The 11,257-nt window shown below is 38.9% G+C and overlaps 1 protein-coding gene across 3 annotated transcripts in view; it reads right to left on the reverse strand.

Moving 5' to 3' along the window:
- Positions 1 to 11,257, reverse strand: part of LOC103140191 (rho GTPase-activating protein 8-like) — a 138,065-nt gene that overhangs the window by 41,673 nt on the left and 85,135 nt on the right. For all 3 annotated transcript variants that reach the window (XM_016673009.1, XM_016673008.1, XM_007555199.2), the window contains one exon: positions 4,949 to 5,072. In XM_016673009.1, the coding sequence (XP_016528495.1) occupies positions 4,949 to 5,072 (124 nt within the window). The remainder of the gene's footprint in view (positions 1 to 4,948; positions 5,073 to 11,257) is intronic.

The following is an 11,257-nucleotide window of genomic DNA, read 5'->3' on the forward strand; positions in this document are numbered from 1 at the left end:
GATGGATGGATGGATGGATGGGCTCAGATTTTTCCTTGTGAAAAAGCAGATCACAACTGTTTTTCCAACTATTTAAAAGGAACGCAACAAGCGGGGTAAAAATAAACAGTTTTTCCTTGAACATGAATGCAGCAGAAGATGGAAAAATCTGGTCAAATAAAACACTTAATGAGGAAAACAGTTCAGAAGTGACATTAAAGGACCCGTCACCGCGCTCTGCGTCTCAGAGGAAAGACTCGGTGCCGTTGTGATCGGAGGTTTTCTGCTACCTCATTATAATTGCCTCTGATTGGGGTCATCTCACTGCGGGTAATTGCAATAATTGCCTTCTTTCCTGTTCGTTCTGCTCCGACTTTCAGCAGAAACAAAGAAAAATATTAATATCTTCTTCTTCTCTTTAATAGCTGGGAGATTTGAGTAAAAAAAAAAAAAAAGAAAGAAAGCACTGCATATAAGCAAAATTAATGTTTTATATTTTAAAAACAAAGACAACAGCACAACGTTAGGATGGTGCAGCAGAGGAAACTGTTACTTTTCATCTCTGAAACATTTCAGAGCGCGGATAAAAACTCTGCTTGGCTGCATCGCGTCCTGCTGCTACCTCCGGCGGCATTTTACGTTACCACGGTAACAAATTCATCAAAATGAGAAGCCAAGAACGGTCAAACAGCAGAATAAAAAGACACAAACAATATGGCCGATCCGCAAGGGCCAATCTATTCAGTCTGATTCTACGTTTGTGATTTATTATTCATTTTAAATTATGTATTTAGAATTTATAATTGCACTTTCTGAACCATTTCAAAGGTTTGTTGCAGTTTATTTTTACATGTTTGACAAATCTATTGTTCTTGTCAATTTCAGTTTAGTTATTTTACATTACATAGTTTAGTTTATTTTGGACTATTGACAATAATTATTAATAAAATACGAGTTAGTAAAATGTTGCTAATATTTCCTGTTGGAAAACATTAATTAAAAACAGAATGTATTATCTTTTATCTCATAATTATTGGCCAGATTAATTTTTAAAATGTGGTAATATTTGACTCATTCATGATTCTTTTAGTAATAAAATCCTTTTGTTCCCCGTAACCACAGACTAGTAAAATATGGCTAAAACATCAAACAAGTCTAAATGTAAAACTCATGATTTCCTTAAATTATTTTAAAGAAAATTAGTTAGGATATTCCAATCAAAGTTATTGTAGAAAGTGATGGCTGTTGGCAGGAAAGATCTCCTGTAGCAGTCTGTATTACAGTGAATTTCAAGAAGCCTCTGACTGAAGATACTCTGCTTTCCCAAGGCAGTTAGCAAATAAATTTATTATTCTGTACATTTATGTCCTGAATTTAAAAAATGAAATGTTTTAAGTCGGTTCAGGTGTTCTTCTGTATCGGTATCGGCCGATACAGGTATCGGTGCATTCCAGTTTAACAGGAATATAACAGAAATCATAAATGTAAAGTTAAAGTTTATAAATGCCAGAGGAGCGCGTTTCTACGCTCTGTTTGTTTCTGAGCTGAAAGCAGAAACATCCTGGCTGTGATGGGATGTGACAGGTCAATCTCTGCCGCTCAGCATCCATCCAAGGGAGGTCCGCCCCAGGTTGCCACGGATACCGGCAGTCGGGTATGGCAGGGAAACACCTCCTCCTCCTCCTCTTCCTCCCCCTGAGGGAGCGAGGCTGAGAATTAATTCTGCTTTGGACCTTATTTCTTCTTCCTGCTCGGCAGCAGGAGACGGAGGCGATAAGCCGGCCTCGGTTAGCCGCTGCGGCCGTGATGCAGCGCTGGAATTACCTTTAACTGATCTGCTAATGTGAAAGCGGGATGATGTATGTGAAGGTGATGACAGGGGCAGTGGCAGCGTCAGGCGGCTCTTTTACCTCCATGCAGGGTGAATAATAACCACCCGGGTCAGCAGCAGCGCTTTATTTCAGCTCACCTTGCAGCGTCCTGCTGCGGCCGCCTGAAGCCCACAGATAAAACCAGAACCGAGTCAAACAAGGACGTGCAGCGATAAGGAAACCCATCCTGCAGCTCACTGCATGCTGCTACAAATCATTCAATCTGTCAATTATCGACTTCTGTTCTTCTCTATGGTCTGTAGATTTCACTCAGAGGTGTTTTTGGTTAACTTGAGCTGCAAAAAACACAAAATCTTACCATGCATTTCTTTTTTTAGTTTCAACTGCAAATACATCAGAACCCTTCAAACTAGACAAAACTAACTCAAGTAATTTTTGAGCAACATATGGGAACTGTTTTAAGTCAATAAATCCAAAACATTGTTGAAAAAGCACAAGTTGCCCTGGCAGATTATTTAAATGCTCATAAGAGATTTTTCCCATAATCTATAACGGTGTGTCGAACTCGTTTTCGTTTTGGGCCAAATCAAGATCATGAATGCTTTTCCAGGGCTGATTGTGCCAGAATATATTGATAAAACCGCCTAAAAACAGTCTCTTAAATCCATTTCTTAAAATTAAATATTACTGAACATCTTTTCAGTTCCTCTAGTATTTCGCGATTGTTTTTGTGATTTTTTTGCAATAAAAATCAAAGTTTTTGTGCTACCATTTGGAAACATTTGCGATATTTGCACTTATTTATGACGGTAAATGCGACTTTTTTATTACTCGCACAGCCCTAATTTCACACCAGGGGCCTCCATGTTGGTCTCGTCTTTTTAATCCCAGCGTTCCCAGAGCATTCGGACGCTGCCGCTCCAGTGATTGATGGAGCTATTCTTGCTGTGGTGACCCGTTACGTAAAACCCAGTCAGACCCTAAAAATAAGAGCTGGCTTTCCAGGACGTTCATTGTTTGTTTTAGTGCAGCAGCAGCAGGAATCCGAGCCCCCCAACCGCCCGGCCTGCGATCCAATGCACGACCCCTCCCACATTAGTCACATTAGAGCCGGCCACGTGCGGCGGTGCATGAAGGTTATTGACGTTTGGCTCAATGTGACGACGGAGGGAGGGAACCAGGAAGGGCTCGGTCTCCAAACAACAAATAGGAACCAGGCAGAGAGCCAATCAGCAGACAGAGATCCAAAGTAAATGCAAAATGATGACAGAGTTCACAAATCTGAAAGTTTGCAGAATTTAAATGAAGAAACACATCTTAAGTCTTTATTTTTCACATTTTAATCTTCTGTCTTATCAGTGTTTACTCAGATTTTAGACTGAAGACCATTATGAATGACATTTAAAACCTACATCATGTCAGACATTTCCAAAAATATTGCATATTTCATAAGTAGTGCCTTTTTGCACAGAATGGATGCCGCATCAAACGTGAATCAGTGGCAAGAAAGACGCAAAAAGACAGGACCCTCTGGTTAGCTAGCTAGCCAGGGTTTATTAGCAGCTAATTAGCAGTAGCATTAGCCGCCTCCAGTCACAGAATATAATGAAGATATTTGTGTCCGACTAAAACTTATAGAAAAATCCAACAACAAAAATAATGACATGGAAAATATGAGATTAAATAATTCTGCCAGAAAACTGCAAAACTGCTGAAACACTGAAAACTTCAGAGTTGCTCTTATGTGTCATTGAGCAAAAATTATCAACTGACAGTCCACAATATACTGTATTCAATAATCTTTCTTAAAGGCAAAATATTATCAAAGATAGAGGAGAAGCAGGTCGGTCGACATGTCAATACTTTTAAAGGGCCAGTAAAATGTAAAATCATTTTTTTTAGCTTACATATTAAAGTTATTCCCTCATCAAAAACAAACCTGGAGTGTTGCTTTGATTCTTTCACGCATGTTTTCCAACTCCTTTAGTCTCCATGGCAACCATTCAGCTGTGCAAAATGTCTGGGTGGACTTAGCTCCATCTTTGAGATGTAGCTTCTCCCCCACTCAGCTCCTTCAGACTAGCCAGGAGCAATTAGCAAACACATGGGTGAACTGAGCATTTGATGAGCTCATCATAGGAGCTACTTCTCAGTGCAATGCTTGTATAAACGCTGTTAAAGGGTTAATAGAGGAGCCAGGCTATGATGACTTCCTGAAGGTGGAGTTTCAGAAAGAGCCAGAGCTTCTTAAAGAGACAGAGACCCAATTTCATGGGATTAAATTACAATGTCAAATATCTTTTTAATCAAATTTGATAAATGCAGCATTTTTATAACAAATGAAGGCATCATAGTTACTTTACTATGCTATAAAATGGGCCTAGAAATTACATATTACCACGTCTTTAAGGTTTTCACCAATTAATATTAAAATATGTCTGGTTTTTTTCACGCCCCACTCAGAACCACTTCAGATCACGTTCTTAAAGTGAAACAAGAAAAACAACGCAAAGCGAAATTTATGTTCATCCTTTCAGGAACAGGAACAAACATGATTCAAATGTCTGTCTGTGCGGAAAACCTTCAGTTCCTGAGGTCGACTGCGTCTTATTTTGTCTCTGGCAAACCCGTCTTCAGACCTGCAGCTCCTCACATGAATAATCGCCTCCATTAAGGCAGGAAACTGAGGCGCAGTCTTTGTTTGTGCTGCTTCCCTTTGAAGACACCGTAATGACACCCTGACAGTGAATCATGAGCGCATCGAGCGTGTGATTACAATCTTCGCCACGCATTCTGACGAGCCCGCCGTTACGCCGCAGCGTTGTTTCCATCGGTTATGATTTTATACGATGGTGCCCGCGCGCGCCGGTCTGACGGCTTCACCGGCCTGCTAACGGAGTATGGAGAGAGGTCACCGGCTGCACGTGTGAGGAGGCTTTTTATAACAGCAGCACACACCGATTTATTTCAGGGGTTTGCAGAAACAGCAGGGCTGAAGGTGAGGACGACCAGACAGGAAACATGATCCTTTTCATTGATAAAGACTGGCTGGATTGATCGGAACAGTTTTGACCGATTGGTAAAACAATGCAGACCTGGAACCGCAAAAGTCTACAAAACTGAACCTCAAATGTTACCTGATGCAGCAGGAAAATATGTCATCTCTCTGCATGCCGACAGTCTGTGGGTGACCTGGGTAATTTCCTAATGCGTCCCAGTGGAAAGGAGCGATTCCTGGGTGAGCGCTGAGGTCACCCTCACCTGCAGATGTGTCCAGAAAACAAACAAGGAAAACCAGTTTACTGCTGTGCCACAGCTGCACAGATGCTGAGAGGAAAAAATACTTGAAACAGAGATTCATCCACAAGTTAGAGTAAACCTTAGATAGCAGAAGAAAAGCAATTTTTAATTTTTGGAAGTGTTTATGCTTCTGTCATGATATCTGTGTTTGATGGTGGACCCAAATGAAGATGTGGTAGATGAGGCAGATGAAGAATGCTTTAATAAAAAAAAATATCAGAACTTTAAAAAACAAAGAACAGAGGGAGCCAGAGAAGAACAAAAACATAAATCTAAGGGTAAACCAGGGAAGAGATGGTTTACCCTGGAGGATCCAGCAAGGAGTAACTGAGAATGAGTTGAATATAAACTGGGAAGGTTGATTACTACAGTGTTTTTCAACCTTTTTTGAGCCAAGGTACATTGTTTTAATTGAAAAAATCACGAGGCACACCACCAACCAAAAATGTAAACAAAGATAGTCTGTAGCCGCCTATATTACATATATAGTCATTCTTATCAAAGTGTCTTGAATAGGAATCAAATAAACACAAAAATGTATTTTTATCATATTTTACATTTCTTATTTCAAACTGCACGTAACATGTCCACTTCAAAAATACACCTGAACACCTGAACAGGGCCACAATAATGTGGTCTTAAATTTAAAGAAGTTGTAGAAACTTCAAAGTGTTTTACAAACTAATCTACAAGCATTGTTTTAGCCAGAATACAGAAAATAATTCTTATTCTGAAAGAAGCAATAATATTTGGGAAAGATTTCACTTCATATTCACTGTTACAATATGAAGAGTTGCATGTACAAAATGTCAATATCTGTATATTTTACCCACCTAGTGTGAAACCAGCGCATATTTGGATGAAAACAGCTGATTTCCTGGCAGAAATTGAAGAAAAACAAAGCTCTCCTTCAACAGCTCTCAGTCTCTCTGGTTTCACTTTTCATACTATCCAGGCTTGAGAAGCTCACTTCACACAGACATGTTGAGGGAAATGGACCCATGTTCTTTCCAACTACTGCCGAGCTTCACTGTCTTTTCCATCACTGTCGTCACAGTCTTGCTAGATACGATGCTCTCACCGCTACCTGTAACATTCATGCATCACTAATTCTCTTGTTTTAATGTAAAATGCTCTGTACCTACTGCCATCTAGTGGTAAGAAAATTACATGATTACGCCGCTAGTCACTGCTATAGCAGACATTCGAAGATGGCATTATTAGCAGATAATTCATTTTCAAAAAATCTTTTAAAACCAATTACCGTATTATTCGGACTATAGAGCGCACCATACTAGCACCTTCAATTTTTTTTTTTTTTTTGAAAAAAATAAATAAATAAATAAACTGGAAGCTGCTCTTGGTTTTCCATAAGGACCCAGCAGAGGGCTGCTGGATATATTAAGGACGCAGCACTCCGTCTCCAAAGTCGAACCATGGTTTTGTTCACACCGACCTTAAGTGCAGCGGCTCTATTTCCCTCCTGTAGTGGCAGCTCGACAGCCCTCAACTTAAAAGCTGCATCATATGAGTTTGAAAACGTTTCTCCATCGTGCCTGCTGATAGCACGTGGTTGTTCTAAATGAAAATTAGCATGTTCTTCTTTGATTTACAATTTTGACTTCTAATGATTCACTTCCTGCTAGAGAGCCCCCTGGTGGTTGAAGAAAAATACACAGAAAAGCCGCACCGGGCTACAATCCGCATGATTCAAAGTTTAGGAAAAAAGTAGCAGCTTAATGTCCGGAAAATACGGTACCATAGGTGAAATTGAATAATTTCCACGGCACACCTGACGATCACTCACGGCACACTAGTGTGCCGCGGAACAGTGGTTGAAAACTACTGGATTACTAAACAATGAGCAGAAAGCTGATTAGAAACAGGTTGCAGGTGTGAGGAGAGAGAAAGAGAAGCACTAAAGAATAACTTAACAACATAATAAACTAGAATCACGAAGGAAGGACTGAACTAAATTAAAACTGGGAATAAAGTAATATAATATAGAGAAAGTAAGGAATACAGAATAAACAAACCTCAAAGCAACACACGATCCTAACAGCTTCCTGTTTCATAATGTTTGTTGCTGCTATTAAGCTAACCTGAAAATATCTGGAACTGCGATTGAGATACCCATCCATCCATTGTCTTATCCTCTGCAGGAACACGGAGGGCTGGCGACTTTCTCCAGCAGTCATTGGGCGAGAGGCGGGGTACTTCCTGAAAAGGTCGCCAGTTCATCACATACGCACAAACTCACACCTAAGGGCAACTTTAGAGAGACCAACTGACCCAGCAGTCAGTGGCTTCAATTGGACCTTAATACCAGAAGAGATGAAGCTTTTCTAAACACAGCTGTGATAACAGGAAATCCTCCTGAAGGCCTGAATTACTGACACTGAACAGAGAAACGTTAAACTTCACAGGACAGCAGACTGAACTCAGTACACATTATACTGAAAAATTATATAATTTTTCAATAACACTTATATCCATGTTTGGTTTCTATGATAGTAAATCTATTTGTGTTGTAGATACCAGGGATCATGTATTGTGTATCAGTGTGACATAAACTGGAACTTATCAGATTGTTATCCAGGGTCTCTGTGCATCTTGGTTAAGTATTTTTTTGCTACTATTTTTTTTTTTATGTTACAAGCAGATAACTTGGAAAACGTTGTGATTCCCTACTGTGATTATTGTTTCTAACAAAGTTCAGTTTGTAAATAAAAAAATAAACTATTTTTTTAACTATAATTATTAGTGCTGTTGTTCCACAGGGTCGTGTATTCAGCCTCTCCAGCTTTTTAACTACCATAAAGCCAGATTGATAACATAAATGTCTGCTTTATTTAGAAAAACATATCCGTTGTTGCAGATTACATGCAAATGTTTTGTATCTGAATATCTTTTTATACTTATAGCATTCTCATACGCATTGGGGTGGAAACATATTTATTTAATGCAGATGCATGTTTTTATAATTGCAACAACAGAAAATATGACAAATATTACCAAGAATATTCTACAAAAAGTTTTATAAAAGTACCCCATGCTCTATAAAATGTGTATATGGTCCTATAAGGTCACTGCATTTTACCTAACATGGAGGAAAATTAACTAAGACTAAATATTTTAAATGGAATAAAAACAAGGGAACTAAGCAGAATAAAATGATGGGGAGATTAATGTAGAACTCTGATATCCTATAAAATGTTAGAATAAGACTTATTTGTGCATTGATTTCACATTTTATTTGTTTGTTGCAAACCCTAAAAAACAACAAAAACGTCTGACTTTACCACAAGTTTTGTTTTTCTGGGGAAGATTCATTCAAACCACAAAGCCTAAAAGTCTGTAGAACTTCGTCAAATTAAGAAAAAGTTATTATTTCAGATTAACAGATTTTAAAGCAGCTGCTCAAAGTAAATCTTCTTCTCTAATTTTACCTGATTTGGTTATAAAGCAGCTGATCCCAGATCAGTGTCTGTCACCCGTTTAAATGAAATGAAAACGAGGGAAACCGCTCAGCTGCTGCGGCGGCTCATTTACATTGGAGTGTGGGATTTCACCAGTGGGGAGGTGTCCCACTTTACGTCCAGTGTTCAAGTCATTCATGTCCTAATTCTATTTCACGCTAATTCAGTCTTATGTATGAAGCGTCTTCATAGCAGGAATGGGACCAGTAAGCATCTGCTCCTCACACTCCTGAATTATTGTTCAACATATCTGTTGACGACGTTTTCTAAAGTAAATCTGAATTAAAGCAGCTTTTTATAAAACACCAAGAAAGCAGCACTTATCTTACACTGATGAATCATGAATGAACCTTCAAATTCTGCCTAAATATTGATAAAATGTGGCTGTGGCACAGTTGAGCCTTCATCCTACATAAGATGGAGTTCTGCAGAATAAACACAACAAGCTCCTGACCATTTTTCAAACCCAACTCCTCTAAGTGACCCAGAACAGCACAGTTCAAACCTCTGGCTCTCTATCATCCATTATGGTGACAAGGATAACTTTTTCAGGCTGGGAAAGTCCTATTTGCTCTGTTTGGGCATTAAAAGGGGCAGATTTCATATTTTAATCCCAGAGGTGGGTGAAACAGTCCAGGAACAACCTGAAGACAAGGTGACTGTGTTGGGATGTCCCATGAAGTTTAAAGAGGCCAAAACTATGATAAATAACAAAAATAAAATTAATTCAGGCCTTATCTTTGGACAGAAGGAGGAATAATCAAGAGTCATGGCTCAGCTTCAGTTATTACAGCTAGAAACTAGAGATCGGGCCCAAAATCTGGGTTTGAACCTTCACAGATGCATAAAGACAGTTACAAACTCAGCCTTCTGTCACCTGAAGAACATTTCCAGGGTTAAAGGACTAATGTTGCACCAAGATCTAGAGAAACTCATCCATGCATTTATAGTTCGTCGCATTGATTACTGTGACACGTCTGCCTAAAAAGATCTATCAGATCCAAAGTTCTGCTGCTGGAGTTCTGATTAAAACCAGGAAGACAGAGAACATCGGCCCAGTCTTAGAGTCCTTCCACTAGACTTTAAAATACTGTTATTAATCTATAAATCACTGAACAGCTTAGCAGCAAACTACATTATCAGCCTTCCAGACTCCTCAGGTCTGGAAGAAGCTGCATGGAGAAGCAGCATTCAGTTTCTATGCACCACAAATCTGGAACAAACTTCCAGAAAACTGCAAAACAGCTGAAACACTGAGCACCCACCTGTTTAGAGCTGCTTTTGAACCATAATAGATGGAACACTGATCAACATATTTGATGTGTATTGATGATTTTGATGAATGTTTCTCAGATTTGTGACTGTATGAAGTTTTTATGACTCTTTATTTTTATGTTTTTATGATGTATAGCACTTTGAATTGCAAAAATGTGCGACACAAATAAACTTGACTTGGTGTTAAGAGTTGCCCCTTTAAGGTTTAATCCAGATGTTTATCGTTTCCCAGCAACCTAAAACATTTTCTGAGCTGCAGTCCATCAGGAAAGATGGACCGGAGTGATGTTTCACCAACATGTAGAGGGAAATGTTTCAAACGGCCAGCTGGTGTGTGTGTGAGTGTGTGTTGATGTTGCCGGCGATGAGCTCACAGGATGCTGGGAATGAGCTGGTGTGTTGCTGCAGTGGCTGCAGCCAGCTGGGGCTGGGACTTCGCCATGAGTCAAACGATTTGGGTCGCAGTAATGAGAGAGACACACGGAGAGAGGATGAGTAAGAAAGATTTTAAAGTGGATTTGGAAACAGGAAGACAGGTTGTTGCACCAAATTCCCTTGAAGTTTTCAAAAGGTATTAAGGAGCTAATAAGCAGCCGGTGCAACCAACAATAACTCTCAGTTTTGGTTTTCCGTCTAGCTTTAACAGACTTCTGATTGGTTTTGGTTTCAGTGAAGTTTCTGCAGGTTTCACCAATTCAAATTTAAGACTTTTTAAGAGTCTAAGGATCATTCTGAATGGAATTAGAGACTTACATCTCCATAAAAGTATAAAAATACTTTTTAATTTATACATGATAGAAGCTGAGTTAGGTAGTTCACTAATTAACAAGGGTATGCTAGCAGGGAGTTAGCGGTAGCTTCAATTGTCTCGAGTCACAAAACGCAATGAAGATATGAGTGCAACTCTAACTAAAAAAAAAAAACATAAAATATACAAGATCAAATAGTCCTGTCAAGACAAAATGCAAGTATTTAAGGTGAACTTACTTCTTAGTGACATTTAAGTCCTTAATTGTAGATACGCAACACCTTCAGATTTTTGCAAGGCAGCATTTAAAGCTCTAAACTCAAGAAAAGGAACTTTAAAACCAATTCCAAAATAAAATGTAGTGAATATCGAACCTGGTGATTTGACCAGACTGGTAAAAAGAGCATTAAAATAGTAATAGTAATAATGCTATTAAACAGTAGAAGGCACCGCAACACGAAAATGTTTTATTTTATGTGACAGGAAGGAAGGAGGGAAGGAGAGAGGGAAGGAAGAAAGGAAGGAAGGAAAAGAAGCAGAAAGGCAACAAGATAGATAGATAGATAGATAGATAGATAGATAGATAGATAGATAGATAGATAGATAGATAGATTGATAGATAGATAGATAGATAGATAGATAGA

Source organism: Poecilia formosa, unplaced genomic scaffold, assembly GCF_000485575.1.
Source record: "Poecilia formosa unplaced genomic scaffold, Poecilia_formosa-5.1.2 Scaffold69, whole genome shotgun sequence".
NCBI lineage: Eukaryota > Metazoa > Chordata > Actinopteri > Cyprinodontiformes > Poeciliidae > Poecilia > Poecilia formosa.